Raw genomic sequence first — 26,559 nt, 5'->3', positions numbered from 1 at the left:
TCTTACCTATCTGATGTTTCTGCTGTGCTTGTTTTATGTAATATGTTGTTTTGCTAGCATTTTTGATAACCATCCAAATGTGCCATCTTACTGCTGATTGGATTAAATACTCAACCTGCAATGATTCAAAATGTGCAAATCAATGGAAAAGACTTGTACTCCTACAGGGGGTGCTCCTAAAACAAACGGTCCACCTGACCCACTGAATGACCTGAGCCTTTATCAGTAAACTAGGCTACAGAGATCATGACATCAAACCATCTGAGATATAAAGTTAGTAAAGATTTTAGAATTGACGCGTAGATGAAAAAACTGTGAGTTAAGACAAGGCTGTTTGCTGGGTTTGTAAAATCAACTGCCTTAAAATAATGTTAGGTTGCCACTGAAGTGAGGTGGCGGCGGCGGCTCCTTCGATTGAACGGAACAACATTAATTCTACAGTGAAATTCGGGATTAGTCTACATGTGCTGCATTCAGATTAATCTGAACAAATTACTTGTTGGCTCTAATTAGTTTTAACCATTTTTTAAAGTGACAGCTGTAATATGCAGAGACACTTGTAATCACAGTCTTGAGATAAATTCAGTGAGCTGTGCGTGTGTGTGTGTGTGTGTGTGTGTGTGTGTGTGTGTGTGTGTGTGTAATATACTAACCTTGGCTCACAGACCATGGAGATCACACATTTCCGCTGTGGCCCCACACTGGTCCACGTCTTTGCCAGCGCTACAATTGCACTGGCATCAAGCAGACCATATCCATATGAATGGCTAACTGGAGAGAGAAAAGAGGAAACAGACACATGAATGTTGGCCTGCTGAGAGCCTCATCTTCACTCCCTCCAACTTTATGGACCAGCTGTGTGTATCCCATAGCTTTCACACCACCACTATGTGCAGGGGCCTTGCATCTCTAATGACAATTTTGGTTTATTGGATGCAATGTATTCATGAGCCTCAAAGGCGTGTGCAAACTGCAGAGGGCAGAGGAGAACTTGGAAGGAGCTGCTGTACCTTTGCGCCCAACCCCATTGGTTCTCCAGTCGTTGGTGAGCAGGTGTGCAGGGTGAGAGGTTCGCACAACCAGATGTTGCATGTCCCTCCAGGTCAGGTTTTTACTGGAACAAGTGTATACGGCAAGCACACACAGAGGGCACACACCGCCACATAAAAGGAGGAGACACACACGCACACACAAAGGGACACACACATGGTAAGACTCTTAAAAAGTTGAAGCACTCAAACAGATCAAACAGACACACCTGACAATACATCCCACAGCCATAACCTGCAGGTGAACAGCTGATTAAATACAGAATACAATGAAGTAGCAGTCACACACTTTCCTGAATTACTGTAAATCTTTAGTCAACATGTGTTTGAACTCAGTTTCTGCCCTTTGGCAAAATGTAAAATAAAGGGAAAGCCTGAAAAATGTTAAGTGGTTATCCTGCCTACAGCCATGCAGATTTGCATGAACAAGACAGAAAAAAGTTTACACAAGGTCACAGTTGGGTTTAAAGCTTCTAAAAGGAGTTTTTAACTAGTTATGAAACAGTCTCTGTTCATTACTGATGCCTCTATATGATCTAAATAAATGAACAAGACCATTCATGAGAAGACTGGCTATTTGTATATTGTTATTTTTAATGTCTGCCACTGATATTAAACTCAAATGAAATGAGCCTGTGTTTAAATTCGTCCAGGCAGAGTTCCAGTGAGTAGTATGTAAGCCAGTTAAAAAGAAGGAAATAATTTTTTTTAATGTTTAATACTCTTTAACTGTAAGAGCTCTAACCCTCTGTCCCATGTCAGATGGATCAGAGATATAAGGTTTCATAGTCTCGCATAGCCAGAGCTCTCTCTTACAGCACTCAGCGCTGGAGAGAAGTCTGGCTCCACATATGCACATTCTGCTATAGAGAAAAAAATGCCCTGCCTTGTTTGCATTTCTTTAAACCAATCACAGACATCTTGGGCAGAGCTAAAGTCAGGATGCAGCAACAGTGCTGCTGCAAGATAGTGTCGAGGGGAAAATTTGCACATCGGGCAGCGACCTCTGGCATTAAAAAGACTACATCACTGCAAAAGAAAAGGTAATGGGTGTTCATGCTCATATCATTAGTGTCCCAGCGTGTAGGTTGCAACTCAAAGGTTGTTGTTTCCTGTGGACTTTGAAAACATAAATAGGGGACGCTGCAAAGCCACTTAAAGCAAGCCTCAATGACAAACATACATACATACATATACATATATATATATGTATGTATATATATATATACATTTTTTTTTCTTCTTCTTTCTTCTGTTTGTCTTTGATTTGGCTGTGTGTAACTTATTATTTCATACAGAGGTTGTAGGAGTGTGGGGTAGGCAGGAGTGGGGGGATTTACAACGTAAAATCATTCAATATGTGATTTGTACACATGTTAAGACGAAAAATATCAATAAATGGATTTATCTAGTAACTTTGCTCAAACACTTTCTCATTTAATGTGCTCCTAATTGCAATCTTTTTCCATCACCCAACTCTGTGTTGCCACAAGACTAATTACTGATTTTCAGGACTGTTCTGATGTTTGTCCCTCCATTAGTGCTGCCTGACTGCGTAAGAATGATTAGTGCTTACATCAAATTGTGTCCTTTTTCTGTAAATGCACTGCAAAAAATCTGTCAGGCAAAAGGGTTAAAAAGTAATTCATAAAATGGGATAATTGAGCTGAACTGATCCATAAACATGCAGCCTCTGCGGTTAAAGCCTGATTTAGTACAGTGATAAATTTTTAATGGGGCTTCTAAAAGTCTGCAAAAAATGTGTCACCTGTTGCTTCTAAATGACCAATTTGCAGGTTGGAAAACTCTAACCACGTGCTAGAAACTGATAACAGTGGGGCATTAATTCAGACTACTTTGGCTTTCGGAATATTTTAGTGTACATGCAGGCAGTGAAAATGACCAGTCTCTCTCAAGAATAATTACTGCACAGTCTAATCATGAGTTTGTTCTGGACAAATTCTATCTAACAGTTTTCTATTCCACTGGATTAAATGATTGTAATCAACAAAAGTCAGTGAAATATGCAGATAGGGGGAGGTTAGAACGACAGCTGCACAGCTGAGGAGGATTGCAGGAGCTTGGTAAGGCTCAGAGAAATGGCGATAAGCACTTACTTGGCCTCAAGGGCGAGGGCAATGATCCCAGCAGCCAGCGGGGCGGAGGCAGAGGTGCCCGTGTGGGAGTCTGTGCATTTTGATTTGAGGTCTGTAGTCACCTGAGGAAGAGGAACACAGTGGTGTCTAAATTGACAAAAAACTGTAGGAAATACTCGAGGGAAATCTTTGCTTTGTCAAAAGGTCGAACAAACACTTCAGTTTCACTGTTCTGGCAATTATTTGATGTGTCAGGCTTCACGGGGTCTAAGGTTGTTCTTCCACTTCGGTCTGATAACTTAAGTCCATTCTCATACAAGTATCCCAAACTTTTACCAGAGCTGCATTATTCTCAAATTCACAAGATATTTACACTTTTGTCACCTGATACCTACGGCGGTCACTTCTTCTCTTACAGTCTCAGAGACGCAGAGTCCGCCTCACGGTTTAAGAAGCAGGAAGCAAGAAAAAAAAAGTCCTCAGCATGACTCCCAGGACTGGCTTGAAAATCAAAGCAAGGAAATTGTATAACTTATGCTCACCCTCTCTCAACAACCAGTAGTGAGGTGTCTTTGAGCGAGACTCTTTCTAGATCAAAATGCTCCAGCAGAGATCTCCTCTGTGACCCAAAGCAGAGGGCTGTGGTTGTACTGGGCAGCTCCCAGGAGTGAATTTCTGCAGCTGCATGAATATATAGCGAGGCGGTGCAGAACCGGCATGTTTGTACTCAGCAAAACCCATCCCAGTAAGGATAAAGGTTACAAAACACTTCCTTGTGAAAAAAAATGCCAGTATACCCATGGTATAACCCCAAAGGAGAGGTCAATCTATCGAACTGAATAACACTTGAAAAATCAAAAATATGCCCTATGTGCTGACCAATGCAGAGCCTCCAGCAACGGATCTTTTAACAGACTAAACTGAATAATAAATGCACTATCCGAACTGACTTTAATGGTCTGATTACGCATTCAGGAGCTTCTAATATCCCCCTTATTTTAAATTGAAAGAGATGGGTAATATAAGTGTAATATAAAAAAAAAATCCAAACAGAAATTAAGATATACATTCCTGCATAACCCCAGAGGTCCCACCCCTTCTCTTCTCCTCCATCTCTTCGTTCCTGGGTTCATGAGTGACAGCACAATTAAGTGAGTACAGCACTGAAGCATTAAGGGACCAGCCACATGTCACGGAGATGTCATAAGCTGTCCGTCCAGTTGGTCTGGCTGCTAGACGCTATGCTGGAGAAAGAAATAACTGTGTGTGTGTGTATGTGTGTATGTGTGTGTGAGAGAGAGAAATTTTGTGTGTGTGAGAAGAATATTAAACAGCAACAGATTGCCAGATGGAGTTCCAGCCATTCACTATTCGTAATAATTTTAATGGCCCAAGACAGGATGAATAGAGAGGAAGAGTGAAGTGAAAGAGGGAGGGATGAAGAAGTCCTGCTGTGGTTCTGATGACAGGTACAGAATAAAGCTCCAGATCAAAATGCTACAAATCAGACTCAATTAATCACTTAGTCCCCCTGAGATAGAAATTCATCTTCAACTATTTTGATAATCAATTAACCATTTTTTACAGCAAAAATGACTACAAAATTCCGTGGTATCAGATTCTCAAATGTGAATATTTTCTGGTTTTCTTAGTCTATGATAGTAAGCTGCATCCTTTTTGGAATGATGGTCAGACAGAATAAGACAATTAAAGAGCAGGTTGTTGGGTTTTTTTTTTTAGATTTTTATATCATTCTGTAGCTTCCTAATCATGTTCCTTACGTATCTGAATTCATTGCAGACATCTCCCAGCTGAGACTTGGGAGGAGGTTGGAAGAGGGGACAAATATACGGCCAACACCCAGTTGATGATTTGACAATGGCAGGTTGGAAAATCTTAATATATCGCCCAACCCTAGTATGTTTAAGCGCCACAATAACATTTTCCAAAGCCCTTCTAAAAATGTCTTCCCATATGACCTGACCGAGGTTTCTGTTGACGTTGCTATCTATAAACCTCCGAGGTTTGAGGGAGGGGTGGGCATCAGCACTCTAACCTATGTCACCATTTTTTTTGCTAACAGCCGAGTGTGAGTTTCCATTTGAAAACCCCAAAAAAGAACACAGATGGAGCGGCCCTTTGAGGAGTCACATTAGACTCTGGGAATTTGTGACTGGCTTTTTGACAATATTTTCTGACTAATTGTAGCCCAAAAGAGTCAGTTTATCATTAGTCATTGGATTAATCAATAATTAAGATACTTGTCACTTGTAGACATATGTATGTACAATATGTAAATGCATCCAATTGGATTAAGGGCATTCCTAAAAGGTTTAGAGACATAGAAAATGCAGCTTAAAGGATGAAATATGCTTGTCACAGTCTCATTATCCATACCGAACATCGCTCGTTAAGGGTGGCTGTTACTGAATAAAAGTTTACACTAGATAATACTGTTTGATTACTCTTATTATTCAATACATTTTTTAGCATATATATTGTAAAAACAAGCTACCCCACAAACTCAAACATTGGCTTTTTTATTTGATGACTTTTTTAATGACTGAAATTACTTTAACGTCACTGCTGTGGAGTTTCTGACCTCTAGCAGCACTATAGAGAAGTTTAAAAAATGAGTGGGTGATCATGTTGTTTGTCTCGTACAGGCCAGGAATGCACATGCACAAGAACGTGGGTGACATGACACGTATCCTGATAGTTGGCGGTAACAAGCTAAGAAATGCAGAAGTGGACCAGCAAAAGCAGCAGAGATGAAGACTGACAGCAAGTAAACGTGGATGTTAACAATGCAGGCTTCATGATGTTGGGGAAAAAAATCAGCTCAGCTCTGCAAATGTTTTATGATGAAGGAAATGAATTCAACATGCTTGCTGGACCTCAAGGATACAATCATGTTTTGGTGAGTAACACTGAACCTAAACAGAACTTTTGTTTGTTTACAAGAAATCTGCAGAGGGCACCTTTAACCAATCAAAACTGTTGTTACTGACTCGACTAATCAATTCAGCACTAATTATAACACACAGTTCTGAATCTGATGTGATGCTATAAGACGAAAACGCACCATCCATCTTTGAAATAAGGGTTTCATACGGGTTCTTCCTGAAAGACTGAGGTTCTACCCAGAACCATTCCCTTCTGAAGAACCCATTTTTGAAGAAATGGCTAGTCAATGGTTCTTTATAAGACTAGGCGTTCCACTAAGAAACCTTTTAATCCCAGAAAACCCTTTTGGAAGACAGAGTTCTTCAAGACTTGTCTTCAATAGTTCTGTGTACCATAATGTAAAAGGGTTCTCAGCAGAATCCCATGGATGGGTTCTGGATAAAATCTTTGGAATATAAAAAGGTTCTCAGTAGAACCCCCTGAGGTGGATTATAATGAACCTCGTGGTTAAGTTCCAGATGAAAGCCTTGGAATAAAAGAGATTCTGGGTAGACCCCTGGGTGGTTTCTAAAAGAAAGAATGTATTCTTTAGAATATAAAAAGGCTTTCCAAACAACCCCTCAGGTGGGTTCTAGACGAAGCCCTTGCAATGACAAAAAGTTCTCTGTTGAACCCTGTGAGATGGTTCAAGTTAAAACCCTTAGAATATAAAAAGATTCTCGATAGAGGGTGGAAAGACTCTGGATAGAACCCCAAAGAGCAGGTCTGTATGAAACAGTTACACCATAGAAGGATTCTCCTGTAGAACCTCTCATAGGGGGTTCTGGGTTCTCTTAATGTTGGATTCTAGGTAGAACTCTCTGAGAACTGATTCCAAGTGTTACCTTTATAAAAGGCTGTACCAGGAACCAAAAAGGGTTCTCCTAAGGGGACAGAGAAGAACCCTTCATGGTTCTAGTTAGCACGTTCATTTCTAAGAGTGTAGCAGAGGAAGACAGTGAGAGAAAAGACACTGGATACAACCAACAGAACTCACTATCTGTTTCTCGTTGAGGTTCCCGGAGCTGTAGGTGGTGGCCAGGGTGGAGGAGCAGGCCTCGCTGTACCAGGGGACATTGCCATTCTGGGTGGAGCTGCTGATGGACAGGGTGTAGATGCTGTTGGTGTAGCCGTCGCAGTTGCAGCTGTCCTTCTCCCTCCCTCCGTTCCCAGAAGCCCACACAAAGATGGAGCCCAGGCCGTCACGACCCTGGAGAACATACAGTACGTTCAGACAAATGCAAAGAGACAGACAGACCCTTTCAGTCATACATTTACTCACTCATTCATTCATTGGATCAAAATCTCATTCAATCTTTTATAGGAATCCCAATTATAGGAGGGCAAATTAATTCCAGGGCGCATTTGAAAAAGGGCCCATTAAAACGCAGCATACATCACAGAGGGCGGTGTGGTCACTCAGTAAATTAAAAGGAGCTAAATATTGCATGACAGCAAAGCAATACAAAAAGGCACTATATGACAACAGCTCATTGTGATAAATCACCCAACCTCTCAGCCTTTGAAGTGCAATAATTTTCATCTAAGAGCTGCTTTATTGTATTGAGTGGAACCGTCTCTCTGCGCATTGATCAAACCCAGCTATGCACCACCCACACCACCATCTGACAGCGATGTCACTGTGGCAATTATCTTAGTAGTCAGTGTCAGTGCTTCCAATCAGCTTTATGGCACATGCCTTGAATCCTACGCTCTGTAACAAGAGCCACTGTTAGCTGGATGGATGTGTTTATTTATGGAGTGCAGATGTGGTGCCTGGGGTGTGATCTGTATGCTTATTAATCTGTTGACTTGTTCATTTTACATATCTGACACCGTCCCATGCATTAAAACAAGTGCTGCTATCAATAACGGGACTGGTTACACAGCAGTGTGGCCCTGTTTCTGGTTAATATTCAAACTGCCATGTTGTTAAATGCTGACAGGCTAGTTTTTAAATGTACCTCTCCCCAAAATCTTTTTACTTGTATATGCATTTAGTTGGGAAAGTGTTTGGGAGCCTTTGATTAGAAATGTTTGTCAAGTCATTTACAACTCCAGTGACTGTCTGGTTGGGTTTTTGTACAAAACAACCTGATTTAAAGAAAAAAACTTTTCATTTGAAGAGACCTCATGCCGACTAAGTTGAGTAAGAAAGACTTGTGAGATAAAAGATGAGCTGGCAGTTTAAGAAACGTCCTTCAACTAACAATGAATATATTAAAGAGAAAAAAAACTTTTCATACTTAATTTCTGTCAGTGCTGCTTCTATTCATTTTCAAAGATTTTATTCCCTGGTGGCTTTTTAGAGGACATTCCCTTCCACTCCTAATTGTCAGGGTCAAAAACTGCTTTGTTCTTCCTGCTTGTGTCCTCTCATGCTTGAACAGTTCAATTACTGACTGCTGAAAGGAAGCCACACACATGCAGTAAATAATTTCTGTCTCACACAAACACTCACATACACACCCACACACACTGTAACACACTAACACACACACACACACTAACACACACCTCTGTAACTCCACGCAAAAAGGCTTCTTTGGCGAGTTTGGCAGGTCCATCGACAGTTTTGCCGTCATCCTCTGGGCCCCAGCTGGCGCTGTAGATGTCAATGTGTTGAGGATTCAGACTGAGAGACTGGGCCTCCACCATGTCAGTCACCTCACCATCCAGCATACGCACACCTGCACTCACATTCACACGTGCACGCAAATACATACACACACAGCAGATGAGAAAACAGAAAGGTTTTCTTATTACATTTTTTCATAATAAGTAAACGTTCATATGAAATGAAAGGAACAAAGCCTCAAAGTGAAGCTCTTGAGAATCAGGCACGCTAAAAACAGAGAACACGGTGAGCATTTCAGGCAGAACAAAAAGCATGTATTCATTTCAATATTCAGCATTCTGGTGCTTATTGTTGTTAGTTAAAACGGTTAAATAAATCTGGTACAAATGACATTAAAAATATAAGTATATATATTAACATATTTACCTTTCAGTGATCAATATTCCATCATTTATAACTTTTAAATCAAGTTGTAAGGCATCATCAGGGGTGTCAAACATGTATTTTAGATGTGGTATTATAGAGAAGGGCTCATTTCTGCGTTGCACTTGGTCATGTATGAAGCTCAGTACATTCTGGCACAACGTCCATGACATCATGATAACACTTACAGGATTTAGCCTCCCACTATATCTACAAATTTGCTTACTGGGGAATTTTACAACCATTAATGCACATTTAAGGAACTTCTAAAAGAGATTTATGGTAATAGCTTTGTGCGTTGCCAGTGGGTAGCAGTGACATGGAAGTCTGACTCCCATCTCCCCATAGCTAGATGGCTTTTGGAAATGAATAGCTGCATCCCACTTAAAAAGATCACATATACTGACAGAAATGAATGCAACACCTCTCTTAAGATTTGGCACCCCTACTTGACCTATACCAGCAAAATAGGTGCAAGAATATTTACTTTCTTGACATTTTCTGAGTTAATTTTGTTTATTTTGTTACAGCCCACACACATCACCCAGCTTTTGTCTTATCGCATTTAACCACAGCTGTCTTCTTTTTATGGACTGGCAGAGGCAGCTGGTATGTGATAAAACTATATTCCAAGTTCAGCCATTACTAATTCAATTCTGGCACTCAACAATACAGCAAGATGATATTTTGTTTGGTTATGTGGCCTTCTAGTCTTGACAAAATCATCCCATCTGCACTGAAATGGTCTATACAAACTGTGCATTCAGGTAGTATCTCTGTTTACGAGTGTTGAGGAGCACTGCTGCGTGTGAAAAAAGTTCTATAAAGCCTTTTTGTGGGTCCAGAGGGAGCTGTGTTGAATCTGACAAATTGCCTCAAGTCATGTCACTTGAGTCAATGTCGACTAGGTCTCAAGACGGCAAAAATGACAAAATATGGGGGTGTGGAGTTGGAAAAAAGTTCTCCAGACCTCTGTAGCCTGCTCCTCATCTGTATTTGACGCTACCAGCACAAGGTTACATTAGCTGCTACTTGCATAACACATTTGAAGATCTAACCTTATGTAGGCACCAGATTTTGACAAGGAAGAGGAAACATGGAATTAAAAAAAAAAAAACAATATCTCTGGCTCTATTTGGATCTTTTTTTTGAACAAGCAACAATGTCAAGGCAGCACAAGACTGAACTAATAATTAATACAAATGAAGGACTACACTGAAAAATGCAAGAAGCGCTTCAGGTGATAACAACCTTGCAGGACTCTGTTCCCCTAATCAGCAGCTATATATTATATATATATATATATATATATATATATATATATATATGTATATATATATATGTATATATATATATATATATATATATATGTATATATATATATGTATATATATATATATATATATATATATATATATATATATATATATATATATATATATATATGTATATATATATATATAGACTGTGTGTGTGTGTGTGTGTGTGTGTGTGTGTGTGTGTGTGTGTGTGTGTGTGTGTGTATATATGTATATATGTATGCATGTATGCATGCATGTATGTATGTATGTATGTATGTATACAGGTTTATATGTATATGTATGTAGGTTTACATGGATGTGTTCATGTTCAGCAGTGTTGACATGTGTAGGGACAAAGCAATGCTCCTGCGGTGTTGTTTGATTTGCATATTTACTGCACCTTGTCTGTGTGTATTTGCACACCTCGTGCAGTGGTGCAGCACCATGCTGCTGGTGTTCATTATTTGAAAAATCCACTGTGATGTTCCTATGGAAGGCACCAGGTAAATCAACGCTATCTCTATTGATTTGCTTTGGCGCTTGAGCTGGCTTGAAAAAAACAGAAATGGAATGAGATCAATTGCATTGTGGGTGAACTGCCTCCTCAAGTGTGGAGCAGACTTCTGAGAGTGAAAATTCAGATAAAAAGATGAAAGAATGCATTAATTGTCTTCCCCTACATGTCTGGATGAAATCGGTGCAGCTGTCTGAGTGTAAATTGAATCAGACTTCCTCTTATTTTAAGAGAAGCGAACAGCTCGGCCCGTGTTTAACGGCAGGTTTCAACTGACGTTTATTACTAAGATATTTAAAGTGCTCACTGATGAAGTGCCGTACCCAAGATAAAACATGAACACAATAAAAAAACAATGCAGGAGAGGCATACAGAGAGTGTGGTGCTTGTCTTAACCAATTATTTCTGCTTCTAGCTCAGGAGGTTTTTATTGCAACAGAACTCTCTCTGTCTCAATAACGTTCCTCCACAGAGAAGTGGTGAGAAATCAAAGACACCCAAAAAACAAACTAATTTCTCCCTTTGATGCATTGCAGTAGGTCAGGTTGCTCCATGCTGCTCTATATGGGTTAAAGCAACCAAGTACTGGCTCTTTGAAGTCCTCCAAAAGCATCAAACAGGCACTGAGCTGCTAGTGTTTCCATGGCAGCCTGCACTTCTGTGAGAAGGCCATGTGATTCGCTGAGGAGACTCAAGAATCTCCAGTCCCCATCCCAAAATATCTACTCATCCCAAAAACCAGAGACGGAGGTTGATAACACATCAAGATTCAATCAGTTTTTTGGTGTATATGCACAAAACAGAATTAAAAACCTATCAATGTTAGGAGATACAAAGGCTCATTAACTGTCAGATCACATTAAAATTTAATGTTTTTTAACTAATGACATTTGAACAACTGCTGGTTCAAAGAATAATTGGCAATATGCTAACTGGAACATTTTGCCTCTATATGAGAATTTAGATTTTCTTCTCATTAGGGTTGGGCAATATGAACAAAATCAAATACCACCAAACTTTTGATCAAATACCTCCATACTGATATTTATTCATATTCTAACAATATCGTAGAAATGACAGTGGTGCTTTCACAAAAGAGTAACACGATGAGATTTTTGCTAAATAACCAGTAATGACTATGGGTGTCATGATTCAATTTGACTTTCAAGTTAAAGATCATGTTTTGATTTAAAATCTTTTTTTAAACAATGAAAAGCTATGCCATTGTTTGACTATCAAGTCTTTATTGGTAAAAAAAGAAAAAAAAAATCATCAGATCATTGGATTTATGTCCTGACAAATGTCATTTACATTTTCAAATTCTTCTGGTAAGTTCATAAAATTACATCACTTAACTGTAAAGCAGCCCTTAAAACCAAAGAAAGACACACATGCCATAATCACGATCTAACGATATGCAAAATCTAAGACGACATCTAGTCTCATATCACAATATCCATTTAATATCTTATCTTATTATATTAACATAATGCCCATACTTACTTCTCATATAGATATAGTGCCTACTTAATTCTGAAAAAACAAAACAAAATAAGAACTAGTTTTTAAAGGAATAGTTTGACATTTTGGTAAATATACTTAACTGCTGTGTTGAGTTAGATGAGAAAACCAATACCTGATAAATATGAAGCTACAGCTAGTTAGTTTAGTGTACCATAAAGACTGAAAGCAGGGAGTAACAGCTAGCCTGGCTATGTCCAAATCTAAGAAAAACCACCTACAAACACCTCTAAATCTCATTAATAAACATATTATATCTCTTGTTAAATTCAGTCAAAAACCAGTGAGAAGTATGAAACCAACCACGGGAGAGTTGGTTTGGTATGAAGCTGTAGATTAATAATTTACAGATACATATGAGAGTGATATTGATCTTCTTGTCTTATTCTTGGAAAGAAAGCATATTTCCCCAAATGTTTGGATTATTCTTTTAAGTATCATCAATGAGTTGCCTGTGACAGTGAGATCCTGGGAAAATATTCACGATTCAGATGGTTCGAGGTGGTGACCCTCAGGAGTGGCAGCTCTGGCAGCAAATGGTACTGAATTTATTGTACTTCTGTTGGGAGTGAGGTTCTTCTCTGTTCACCTGAAGGATTACACTTGCCTCAGACAAACCTATGAATATTAGAAGATCTAGGCCAGCCAATCTGTGTTTGAAGCTACCATGGAGATTTTTCACAGCAGAGTCTCTGGCTGAATAATGAGCTCCAGCTGAACAGGTGGCACGGGGGCAAGTGAGCAGAAGCTTGTGCACTGCTCCCCCTGCACTCTGTCTTTCCAATAGATCCTCCCTGGCTACACAATGAATAAGCTGCTGCTTTGGCTTTAATGTGACAGTTTGGGTTCTTCCTGCGTTTTGTTCTGATGTTTTGGAGAAGAATATTTGTCAGGCTACAGACTGATTAAAGCTATTGCTGGACTTGCGCAATCTAAAATTGTGTGTTTCTGTTCTGTGTATGCATCAGCTTAATGTTCAGTGAATGTTTATGTTTATGGCAAAATTGAATTCTTGAACCTTACACCTGGCAATAGACGTGGGCAACCGGACGAATATAGTGGCCATTGGAAATTAAATGAGACCATTGCTGGTTGTCTTTTCTGGGCGGTATTCATCATTTTATTTAGCTAATTTAATAGTCTGCCTCTGAAAAACGGGCAGGAGCCACTGTTCAGGAACAAACATTCATTCTGTGGCACAGCCACCAACTGAGCTGGAGGACAAGTGGGAGGAAAACAGCCTCTAAAGCCAGAATATTTTCCCATCTAAAACGGTGAATTAAGGATTTATTTCAACCAAACCAGAGTTCATGATTGTTGGAACAGTGGAAAGACTACCCAAGAAAGTTTTGGATGAATTGCATTTTGTTTTTCTTTTCAGCATGAAAGTGTGTTTTGATATCAGTTAACAATCTTATCTTAGTTTGGTAAAGGAGAAAAACTTTCAGTAAGGTGTATAGTTGCATTTTTCTGTAAAATAGATGTGAGAATATTTCCTTTCTTGAAATTTCGTAAGTTTATTTTTTATTTATTGGACATGGAGAACTCATCACTCAAAATCTCCCAGCTGAAACATATCCCCCAACCCTACCATTACATATCAGAACATTAAAACTAAGGTTTGAAAGGTTGAAAATAAGTGAAGTTTTACTTATCTATTATTTTATGTGTGGTGTTTTATTTGTCTCAATATTGTCCTGTCTGTAACTTTGAGTGTGTAACCCTGCGTTTTGAACAGGTCTCTCTCTGAGATTCTGTGTCTCAGTGAGAATTTCAGTCAAAATAAAGGTTAAATCAAAAGAAAAATGAAAAATGGGATTCAAACATTTGAAAATAAGATTTGAATGGCTGAAAATTATGGCTTCACTCTTAATTTTTGTGGTGTAACATTGTCAGTGTTACAAATCTGTGTCTTATCTAGGTTTTACTGTTTTGATGTGTGACGGCAATAAAATGTTAGATCTAGACTAAAATGTTTATCTTGAAACATATTTTGTAGAGCTAGCAGTACCAGGAACAGCTCACAACAGACCAAAGAAAAGGCACTGCTGTCTCTTGTTTTCCTTTACCCGACCTTCACTGTTCTCGAGGTGAAGTGGAGGAGCAAACACAAACACACTAAAGGATTTTTTTTGTAGTTTCTGGGCTTTGGTTTGGTTCCAGTTTCTGATTATACTGATGGAGAAGAGCCTTGAGTGTGGATAAAAACACACATGTAGGTTTTTCACGACACCAGGCCGCCTCCTGCTCCACCTACATGACCACACACAGCCCTCTTGTTATGTCAGAAAAGCCAAATGCCATGTGGTATATTCCCACTTGCCATCTGGAACGATCATAAAGAGCAGAGTTATGGCACTATACTGATGGGGTTTAAACTTTATGAGAGTGGGATGAAGGCAGGAGGCCATTGAGATAAGTAGAGGAGTAATGAGATAGAGCATGCACTGTGATAAAGGAGCTCCAACAGTTGAAACTACATATCGTGCTGCTACATCCTGGAATCAGAAGAGCTCACAACAGACTTTACAACACATCCTGCTGCACAGGAACAAGAAATAAGCATTCATAAATATAAAACACGTGCACATGTAGCAGCTATGTGAACATACCAACAACTAACTGCAATCCCGATAGCTTATTTAATGTGGAGTCAATTTTAGAACCATACCAGGAGAAAAAGCCAAAAGAAAATGTTGTGAAATAATAAAATAAGTTATTGTTTACAATGAAAAATGTATACAAAATTCATACAATTCAACTGCTCTTTTTTTAATACCAAAAAGCCACAGAAGCTTCTTTTGAAGAATGGGAACAGAAACTAGAAAAACTGTTCCCTCCCTGAAGGCAGAAGCAAAACAACCCATCAGGGTGCAAATTCCTTTTTAGAACAAACAAATTAATATTTCACAATATTTTGCCACCCTCACATATTTTGTATTTTCCTTGCAGATTCTGTTCTGTGTTTGTGTTCCTCACCCAGACAAATAATCTTAAATAATAATATTATGACATTAAATGATGATGTTTCATTAATTGTGGTACTGCAGGCGAAGACTGCAAGATGTTTCATCTGAATCTTGTTTACTTAGTGAATTCACACCTTGACACCAGAACTGCACACTCAGTGTACAGGCTTGTTAAAAACAAACAAACATACAAACAAACATGTTGTAGTTCAGTCGTGATCCCTTTAGTTTTCTCCATGTCTCCATTGTCCATCTTGCCAAACATTCGCATTGTAACTACAATTTTCATTATCACTTCATCTCCTACTGAATTTCTCCATTAATACTTGATTATTCATCTAAGAAATCTTGTCAAGAAAATAGTTTGTAAATCCCCAGTTGTGTCCAAAACCTTAAAATATTCAACAGAAAAGCAGAGAAACAGAAAAAGCAGAAAATCCTCATATCTGTGAAGGAAACTGAAAGTAAACTAAAAACCAATATATTTGGTCGTTATTTCACTACCTTATATAAATAAATAAAAATGGTGGAAGGTGAAACTCTGCAACACGCTGCTTGCACATAAATGTGGTAACAGACACTGGGTGATGAAATTTCATTGGCCAGAGTGACACAAGTATGAAGCATATGTCTCTCGAGAACAGTGGGGTGGGGGGGGCATCACAGCAGGGTGTCAACAAGCCCCTGCCAAGTGTCTATTTGACTTCAGTCTGTCTGTGACATGCCTTCAAAACACCCTTAAAGTGGGCGTTTGCCTTTAACAAACTATAAAGACTGTTCTCAATTTTGCAGTAGTGCTACAGTCAAACTCTGAGCTCTCCATTAACTCTTTCTCTCACTTCAAGAGATGCAACCAGCACAGCCAGATGTCTCTAAATCCAGTAAGTTAGCAGTTTCTTAAGTACATCTGTACAATCTAATGCAACCCAGCACAGCAGCTCTGGAACAAACCCCATCTTCATGAAGCTTGCAACGTTATCTTCTTTGTCAGACTTGTCAATTCAGCTCATGGAAGAGGTGGTTTTATACTTGACTGTAGGACACACCCATTTACAGTAGATACTCATCGGTGTAACATCAGAAGCGAGTCCTATCAGCTATTTTCATTCAATTTGTACACAAGCTAAGAACAGTGAATTTGAAATGAAGTTAAAAGAGATTCCCTCAAAGCTACTGCATCAAACCATTTCAGAAACTGCATATCACTGTGACTTTTGAATACTGTTACTCTGTGCAAAACCAATACATTTACAGTGTATTGGCAAGCCACATCACAACCGCGGGGATGCTCCAAAGATTCAGTGGCATGCTGTGCCCGGAAAATAGACTGAAAATAACACTGGCGCTGCAGAATAAGAATTTCAGCTATTCTGGCAGTCAAAAAAGAAAACAAGGAAAGAAACTAAGGTTTGTCCTTGTGGGAATAAATCAATCATCTACTTGTTTTTTATTTGACCTTACCTCCAATCTTGGCATTGTAGGCCACGCCAACTCCACAGATCCCATTGTTGGCTACTGCTGCCACCTCTCCTGCGCATCGTGTTCCATGCCTGCAGAGGAGGAAGAACGAACAAGTGAGAGGAATGTTTACAGGAAACTATGCTCAACAAAAATATAAATGCAAAACTTTGGTTACTGCTCCTGTTTTTGACAAGCTGAAGTTTTGTTTACAAATTTGTTAAAATCTGTATTAGTGAGCACTTCTTTGCCAAGATAATCCAGCCACAAGACAGGAATTGAATATAGAGATACTGATTAAATAGCATGATTATTGTACAAGTGTGCCCTGGACTGGTCAAAATAAAAGGTGTTTGAGAGCTATGAGATTACAAATTTGAACAGCATTTTTTTGAATAGAATTGAAGTGTGTATCGTTAAGATTTTTAGAATATACTGTATATTTATTAAGAAATCACAAAGTGGTCTTATTTGGAACACCCATCAGCTTAAAGGATACATGAGGTACCCATTAAACCCATGCCAGGCTTTAACATATTTTGCTACATTAAACCATAAAAACATTAGAAAAAGGTGTATATGAATTAATGAGAAATCAAATAAGAAAAGCAGAAAAGCAGATTTGTTGGACTTAGTAGGGATGTTTACGCTAGAATTGTGTGCCCAGAAATAGTCTTAAATTTTTTACTTCAACTCATGAAAAATGGGATCAAAAGAAAAATGTTGCATTTATATTGTTGTTGTAAGTGTCATTCACCTAATGATGCACCGCTTTACTGTATATGTACCAACAGTACAGGCAGTGTACATGTCTAACAATGCTTTCTTTTTAAAGTATGTGCTCCCTTGTGTACTGTGGAGGTCAAGCTGTAGACGGAGACAAAACAAACTCATGGAGACAGGTTCTTGGCTTTGATTCCTTCAAACAAATCTGAATTCCCATTTGTCCAAAAGAAAAACATTAAGCCAATGAGTGTAGACCATCTCAGATTATCCATGGCCTTCTGGCATCAGTAACCTTGGAATGCCTTCAAGGCCTGATTCATGTCAAAGGAAAAGGGGAAATCAGATGACATACTACCGCCACAAAGGGGAGGAAATTGTGAATTAGATTTGCCGTTTTCACAATGGGTCTTCCACTAAGCCTCTGTAGTAAGATCTAGCTCCAGGCACCGTGGGGTAGAAATCCAAGAAGCCGCTACACAGGGGGCTGCTGATCATCACATTCCAGTCAGGTGCATTCCCCTGGTCGCCAGATGGATATGCACTCTTAATGTCTTTCAAACTGTGGCGCAACCCCCTCTGGAGTGCAGCCATTCTTCCCAGACAGGAGTGCTAGAGCCTGGGCAACACTGTGCCACATCAGGAAACAACAGAAACAGTGGATATTCACCACTGGAGGCACTATCTACACCAGCAGGTTTCCACTGAGGCACTCCAGCCAAGCCAAAAAAACTGAAGAAAACACCAGCAGTAGCAGACATCCTTCCCTGACACAATGGACTATATCAGCTGTCCGGATATGGACATTTAATCTGAGGGTACCCTGCCAAAGCTGCTGATATCAGTTATTAATAAGCATTAAAGAAACCATTAATCCCCTGAGCTGAATTTCCTGAAATGCAATTTAAACTGCTCACAATAGAGAGATCAGAGGTCACAGAAGCCATTTATTTGACTCGCTAATTCTGATCATCCTACAGACTTTTGCTTCCAATAAAAACACAGGTATAATGACAAAAGGTCAGAGTATTGTAATTAATATGTCAGGCTCAAGAGATCTATTTAGACACAGTGAAGAGCAGAGCGGGCAGAGGTTAATGTCAATACGACAGTCGACACTGCGTTTCTAATGTGTCACAGGACGTCAGATAGATGGAGTCAGAGGCTGCACGGTCTGCTGCTGGGTAATAAAAACATATTTACAGACACACAAACTAAACGCACACACACACACACACACACACACACACACACACACACACACACACACACACACACAAACACACACACACACACACACGCACACATACACAAAAACACACACACACACACACAAATGTCATCTGGCCAATTTTCCAGAGAACTTTATCTTCACATTCCTTGACTTTGGAGTCATATGTCCTACAGCATCCGTGTTTGCGATGCAGCTGATAATAAGCAACAGCTCAGGTGTCTGCGATGGGATGCCGGGCATGCACAGGCATATACCTGCAGTGTTCGACTGAGCCTCTTTCCAAACGTTCCTTTGACACATTCATTACAGTCACTTACACGGTAGACTGATTCATAGCATACAAATGCTGTTACAGAGGTGAATCTCTCGGTTTCAGAATCTGATTATGCAAGAACGACTTGCATAATCAGGTTTTTGGGAGTGATTTTCCTGGGAGAGATAAAATGGATACAAGAAGATATCCTTTTACTGCTCCCACTCGCTGTTTGGGTCAATAAGAATGTGAAGAGGAGTGCATCAGTAGGTCAAACACTTTTGTAAAATGTTCTTTTGAAATGAGCCTGCTTTCAGCTATTTTTGCAACAAGACTTACACAAGTCTCTAACATGAAGACATTATCATTCAACTACTGATCCGCAGGTAGTGAGCATAACTGCTCGGTGTGACTACAATAAAAAATGTTTAGTCCACCAAGTAACTTTTGAAGTCAAATGTTGCTTTATGTGGACAAAGACATTATCATTGATAGGCTATATATCAGGGACTGAGGGGCTCATACAAGGAGGTCTTAACAACAAACGCTTCCACACTTAGGATGCAAAATACTGGAATAGTTTAAAATTAAAACAGGACCTGAAACCGCAAGAAGGAAGTCCAGCAGTGCTACAAAACAACTGCCTGTAATATATGTTGGACAATTAATTTGGTGCTCTATACAAACTAAAATAAAATCTTGAATCTGCTGTGATATTTCAGAAGACTTTATTCATCACCATAACATTGCGTGCACACATACAACAAACAACTCTCAGCCATTAAACTGCTCCATTAAACTTGCAGAAGAATTACAAATGGCACTCACGGTTAAGATCTTGATAGTTTACAGCCCAAAATCCCCAAATGCAGGATTATACCACAGCTAATTAGAAACCTTGACTCTGTGAGTTCATCTGTCAGCAGGATGATCAGTCATGATGAGATGCCGGAGGGAGCTACTGACAATAAGGGCAAGGCATGACTGAATGTCCTCAATTTGTCTGTATGCACACACTCGTACTGATCCGACATCCTGATGAGTCTGACATCACATGAAACCAAACCTGGATTCATCCTCCAGGCCCGGGGTTTAGCGAGGAGACCAAAGAAGTGACAGCACGGTGCAGGAGATCATCACATGAACTGAAACCACATCCAGACACTTTCTGCAGGAACAAAGAGCTGTCTGTCACTACAAGTACAGCATTGTTCAATCAGTTGTTAACAAGTCACACAGATTAATTATCAGTGCTGTAGTATCTGCCTGACACTCTGGCTCAGACACTCAGGAGTCCTAACACTCAACTGCTTCCAATTCTTAAAACAAACAGCTATTATCTATTCTGATGCTGTGAACCTAAACGTTTTCAACGACTATTCAACAACTATCCAAACCAACTCAAGCATGCCGTTATGACTGAATCAAGCACTCTGATTATCACAGCAGGTTACACAATAAGAGATGTTTTACTTGATTTTGATGCAATGGCCATGTGATGGTCTTAAAACAAACCTAGTGGACATGAAACTTGGTAGTTTCATTAGCTTATGTTTTTCTTCTCACTGTGACACATTTGTTTTTGTTAGATGTTCTTTGGCTCGTTTTTTGTAAAGCCCTTTAAGATATTCTTGTTACCAAGAGTTATATAGTATATACACATTGAAGTGCTTCAAGGGATAGTGCCGATTATCTGAAGTGGAGCTGCATGAGGTACTTATCACCAGTCAGTGTATTACCTGCAGCAGATGCCAGTTGGCACGCCCCCACACCACAGAAGAAGAGAAGGGCACCAGAATGGCAGCTAAGCGATGAACTGCTATGGACAGGGTCAGCAACATAAGGTGGTTAAAAGGTCAACCCAAAAAAATAAACAAAAATCAATCTATATGTGTTTAAGACTGCTATATTTAGAATATTTTCACCGCTTTACTTTGCTCTTAGACAGCCTTTTATCAGTGGGAAACCACTGTTATATAGGGCAAATATCACTCCACAGATGAAATTGGGAATTTTACCTTGAAGAAATGGGGGAGTTGCTGGTCTATGGTTTCCTCTGTTAGTTTGTTTGTGTTATTGTGTGACTTTGGTGAATCCAAACTAACCCTCCCCAATGCCTAAGTCACACAGTAACACTAACAAATGAATAGATCAAGGCAGCAGTAGAAAAGCAACTCCTGTGGTCTGTGAGGTCAAATTACTGTTTTCACCTGTGGAGTTTGTTTGGTTTGGAGAGCGCTACATTAGCTTATATAATGGCTGATTCCCATTGAAAAAGCCTGTCTGATAGCAAAGTAAACTGGTGAAAATATTCTAAATATAGTGTACACTTAAACTCATTGCTTTTTAGATGGAAGAGGCTAAAGTACCTTTTGCTGCTGACTCTGTCCACAGTTGTACATCTCTTAGTTTCCATGCTGGTGCCCCTAAACTCAGTGCTAGTACACTGACTACCTCATACAATGCCATACCAAATAATCCAAACTATCCATTTAAGCAAATGTAAGATTTATCTCTACATAAATAAAATATCATGATAAAACAAGCTTTAATTCATCACATGCATGATCACTTTGTCCCTCTAATTAATAAAACTTGATTTAGTTATGTCTTGACACAGCACACAAAGTGAATACTCCGTGGTGAATACTTCACAACTCTAATTTAGACGAGTCTCCAGTGAACCAAAATAAAAATCAATGACGCATCTGCCAATTATTGTTGGTGTCACATTACCAATATAATTCAAACTGTCCATTTAAAGGCTTAACTGTGTGTTTTCATCTCAACGCACTCGTGCCAACAATTTCAGTGTGAACAACATCTGCTTTTTATTTAAAACACTTTCATGCCTTCACTAATCCTTCTCAACAAAATCTTGATAGAAAGTCACTTGCTTCTTGGAAACAGAAGTGAGAGGAGCTCAAAGAAACTTCAGAACACCTTTTGTATCCGATACATTGTGCAATAACCTCAGATTCCTGCATCATACGTAATGGTGATAACAGGAGATTATCGTGAGCAAAGTGTAATTTCAGCAAAGTCTTGTTCTGATTACAGCCAGAACAAACCCCATGGCAGATCCTACACACAGAGACCCACTCAGGTTACAGCGAACTACAGTTGGCTGCAGGCCCGAGGCCAAAAACATGATCAGTATTCATACTCACAGCTGGCAGAACTATTATCACTGCAAAGCCTAAAACTGCTTCTCTCTGGAGACTTCCAAGAGAGACATGCTATTGTCATACACATGTATCCAAACTGTGTTTTGTGGACACGGTGCAAAGATGGGAAAAGTATTAACTCAAATCTGCACCAATTGCGCATTACCAAAAAAAAAAAAAAGTGGCATAAAAGCAGCTTTTTGGCTTTTTATATAAAGATCTGCAAATGATGCTACAGGTTTTCTTGAGCTGTGTAAACATACAGCAAACCTCCAAGGAGCAGTGTCCAAAGCATTTTTTTCCTGAGGCCAGCATATTTTTTGAATCATTTCCAATGGCAACGCTGCTTTTTACTCTGCTACAAATGCCAGCAGCATGACAAGGTGCTGAGCATCTATTCTGCGCTGAGCGTTTCCTTTTTTTTTGTTGGTCACTAAGAGTCGAAAAATATTCAACTTTGGGTAAAATGCTCTCACTTGTCACTGTATTTTTTTCCAGCTGTCTAATCACAGTGGAGGAGGGGTGGGACAAATAGCTTCATCTTAATTCAGCTCTTGAAGTGAACAATGCTACTCACTGTGACGTTTCTTCCCCTCAAAATCTCATGAACCCACATAGACCGGCAGGTCCATCCTCTCTCCCTACGAGACTTCAGCTTTCCCCTCATCTCGAGTATGCTACTGTACCTTACGCCGACAGTTTTACATTCAGTATTTGCTGAAACTAACTAACACAAAACTATCTGAGAAATTATGTGCTTGAAAGACAAAAACTGACAGTTACTTCCGCAGATATTCCGCATTATAACAAAGAGAGCGTCGCAGCTGATTTAGCTCTGCACCTCCAAAATGCTCTCATGGGCTTCCTGTTCAGTATTTTCAGACACGCAACCAGAAACAAAAACACGAAAAACAAAAAACTATGTTGTGAAATATGCAGTTGTCCAACATTGCATAGATCTTTTCTTTATCTTCAAGGTCCCACTTCTGAGTCTGGAGCACAGCATTGTTCATTCACTTGCTTTTTCTTTCTTGCATTAGCTTAATTACTTAAAAAAAAAAAAAAATCATTGAGCCTCTCGCGGCAGTGGATAGCGCTGTTCACTGTTCATTAGTCTCTAGGCTGCACTGAACCTCAAAGGTAAATCTGTACAACTGTTTTTGCTCTGCTCCTTCTTAAGTCTTTTAATGGTTCTGCCAGTTTACTAATGAGCTGGCCTTCAGGACAAAAGGTCTGGTGATGTTTATAGAGCATGGTAGTGAGAGTAATAAGAAAACGTCTAGAGAGAGATTAATGTAGGGTCTGGTGAAAATTAATCAGCCTGCTGTTTGGAGTACTGTTAAATATGTCCCTTCATCCATCGTTTTTGCAGTAAATATTTCTGAATTTACATGTGCAGTCAGTCTGCACTATTCCTTGTTTTGTAAAGTAAGTTTGTTTGCTTTTATTCATCAAGTAAAATTATGCATGTTTATTGCAGATGGTGAATACAGTGATTCAGTACAGTAAGACAGGCAGCCATTGAATTCCAAGTCCAGAGTGTGTATTTTTGGATCAGTGTGCTTTTGTTTTCAGGATAACAGGCTTAACTTTATATCGACAGACAACTGACAGTAATTAACAGCTGATCAACTTACAGCACAGGACTTGTCATTGCTTGTTATTGTTTTACAATGATGTGTTCATCTTGTGCTCCTGCAGCCTGCCTGAGCTTCCTTAACTCTGGGGAGGAAGAGGTGAGGGGAAACAACTCGCTTCAACCATAGACATTATTTTACATAGGATTTCAACCTGTTTCATTTAGAATCTATGACTTCACGTCGCTATTTGGACTGCAGTGCTCATTTTTGGATGCAAAATTGCTACATATTTCTCCTTTAATCCAGAAAATGCACATTTGGAAACCATCCTGATAGGAGCCAGAGGAAACCCTGGAAAGGGAAACATCTTAGATCACATGCCGTCTTAGATAAACATGAGGGTGAATGGTCACATTGCTACTGAGCCATCCTCGCTGCTTCCCGTATGCTGGGAAAGAAAGACAGCTTTATGAAGGTGAACAGAGTTGGGCTTTTTGCAGGGAACAGACACTTACAGTCTTAACACAACCTTACACATTTTCATGCCCGCCCACAGGTTGTTTACACATGCATCTGCACCAACCCACTGCAAAAATAAGAGAAACACACATACACACACACACACACACACACACACACACACACACACACACACACACACACACACACACACACACACACACACACACACACACACACACACACATATGCTTCCTCTTAAATTGGTCTTGCCACAAGGAAGACACGGAGAGCTGGGTGGCAAGAGATAAGGGCTGAGGTGAGCGCGGGTTGGAAAGAGGTGCAGCCAAAATGAAGGAAACATCAATAGTAAGTGTCTTAGCTGGGCTCTGGGCCACTATGAGCCACCCGAGGAGCTTAAGCGTGCCTTGGCATAGATTGTTGATCTGTGGAGCTGCACTGCAGGGATGTTCTCCCACATTCCTCCACAAGAAATTCCACCATTTAGGGAAAACAGTTTCAGGCGCTGGCACAAAGCATTCAATTGGGCTGAATTAGAAAGTGACGGCATATTGTTTGAACTGTTTCCATGTTCATCAAAACTTTACTAATACCTGCATGTGTCTGTGTGTGTTTCTGCCCTAAAGTATATTTTATTTTAAGTATGAAAACAATTACACACCCTACACAATCAGCCTTCACCTCTTAAGTTCCACAAAGGCTCCAAGGAGTAGATACAGCATTAGTTTAGTTACAGTATGCACTGACTGTATCCCCTCAGGCCTCCATATTTTCAGCACCACTCCAGGGCCCCTGTCTCAGTTGGGGACGTCTGATTTCCATCCATCCTTCCAACTATAATCTTCTCTGCCTATCACCGGTAATCACAGTGAGCTTCGAGATAAAAAAAAAAAAAGCCTCTCAGGCCAGCAGCCCACAAACAGCAGATTACAGCAAATCAGAAATTAAAGTCAGAAGGGAGGCAGGCGGTGGGAATGAAGGAAGACGAGCGAGGGCCCTCCAGAGCCGAGAGATTTGCTCTGTTTCATTAATGCTGATGAACTTAATTCAATCAATTCTCTGCAAGACATCACTGTGGTGGTAAACAACTCCTAATGCCATCTGCAGAGGCCACTGCAATAAAGCTGTTTTCTTCACACACTACCTTAATCCTGGTGTAGATTTACTCTACTTACCCAGGCTATAGAATGCCCTGGTGGCATTTGTGTGATTTAAGAGGCCAAAACAAACACACCAACTCCTGAGTCGGGGGCAGGATTCATATTAGGAAGTAATTGCCCATTTGTGGAGAGTAAAAAGCATTAAATGGCAGAAAATTAAAATGTCTTGGACAAAACAATCCCCAAAGGCTATGGCCTTTAATTAGTTTTGTTCTCACAAATGGTGTCCTTTGACTCCACAGTGGATGAGAAACAGCCATAGGCGGATTTACATGTCAGCTGTCACCTATCAGACAGTGAGGCAGACAAATTGGTGAACAAGTGCAATTTAATCCTGACATGTCCCCCACACAGGCAGCATTTAGAAAACACTAATGAGTGGTTCCAGGGCAAAAGACAAAGAGAAGAGTGGAAATTAAACAGTTATCTGTGTAGATTGCTACCTGTTGTCATTAAGCTGTGTGTATCGAGGCTGAGGATCTGGGTCACCGTCGTTCACATCATAGCTGGCATCCGGGTCCTGAGAAAACACAGATCGGTTGTTAGAGTCAGTTGCAGGAACACAGACGCTGGAAGTCAGCTTTGGGGTGCTGAGAGAACCTCAAAAAATAGAGTAAGCTCTAGTTACCAGATACCTTTCATAATCTAGATCACAATCTACAATCAGTGTACAGTGGCAATAACTGCAGGTACCTTATGTACTCTAGCTGTAGCTGATTGGATTGAATTCTCTGGGTCTTGGTTATTTTAATTTAATAAGACACTCTAAACTCCATATAACACCTCAGGGTGTTTGCATGTGATAGATCTGACTGCCTTGACTTAATCAGGGTTAGAAATTAGGTTGTTTTCATATTATAGACTAAGACATCAATGATCAGCAATGGATAAAAAAAAATCAAGTCTTTCCTAGCTTAACACAAATCAGCTTACTAGTGCATCAAAAGTCTGGCTGATGTATTTTTTTAATGATTTTAAGGTGTGCTGTAGCCCCCTTTGCAGCCCTACTTCCCACATCCATGTGCAGAAACCACTTTTTCAGAGTTTGGTTCATTCAAATACTTAAAAAATGTGCAACATTTAAAACCTCAAAATCTGTCTGCAGGG

General features: G+C 39.7%; 1 protein-coding gene across 3 annotated transcripts in view; it reads right to left on the bottom strand.

The window, feature by feature from the left end:
• The window catches only part of furina (furin (paired basic amino acid cleaving enzyme) a), a 108,561-nt gene that overhangs the window by 13,535 nt on the left and 68,467 nt on the right, over positions 1 to 26,559 (bottom strand). For all 3 annotated transcript variants that reach the window (XM_084718217.1, XM_084718218.1, XM_084718219.1), the window contains exons 6-12: positions 25,896 to 25,972; positions 16,859 to 16,947; positions 8,609 to 8,781; positions 7,089 to 7,301; positions 3,167 to 3,267; positions 1,011 to 1,114; positions 654 to 771 (exon numbers count right to left, since the gene is read on the bottom strand). In XM_084718217.1, the coding sequence (XP_084574343.1) occupies positions 654 to 771; positions 1,011 to 1,114; positions 3,167 to 3,267; positions 7,089 to 7,301; positions 8,609 to 8,781; positions 16,859 to 16,947; positions 25,896 to 25,972 (875 nt within the window). The remainder of the gene's footprint in view (positions 1 to 653; positions 772 to 1,010; positions 1,115 to 3,166; positions 3,268 to 7,088; positions 7,302 to 8,608; positions 8,782 to 16,858; positions 16,948 to 25,895; positions 25,973 to 26,559) is intronic.

The sequence above is a fragment of the Lutjanus erythropterus genome, chromosome 1 (assembly GCF_056507025.1).
Source record: "Lutjanus erythropterus isolate fLutEry1 chromosome 1, fLutEry1.hap2, whole genome shotgun sequence".
NCBI classification, from domain to species: Eukaryota; Metazoa; Chordata; class Actinopteri; order Lutjaniformes; family Lutjanidae; genus Lutjanus; species Lutjanus erythropterus.
The sequence above is the reverse complement of the archived record's forward strand: the minus strand, read 5'-3'. Positions and strand labels throughout refer to the sequence as shown.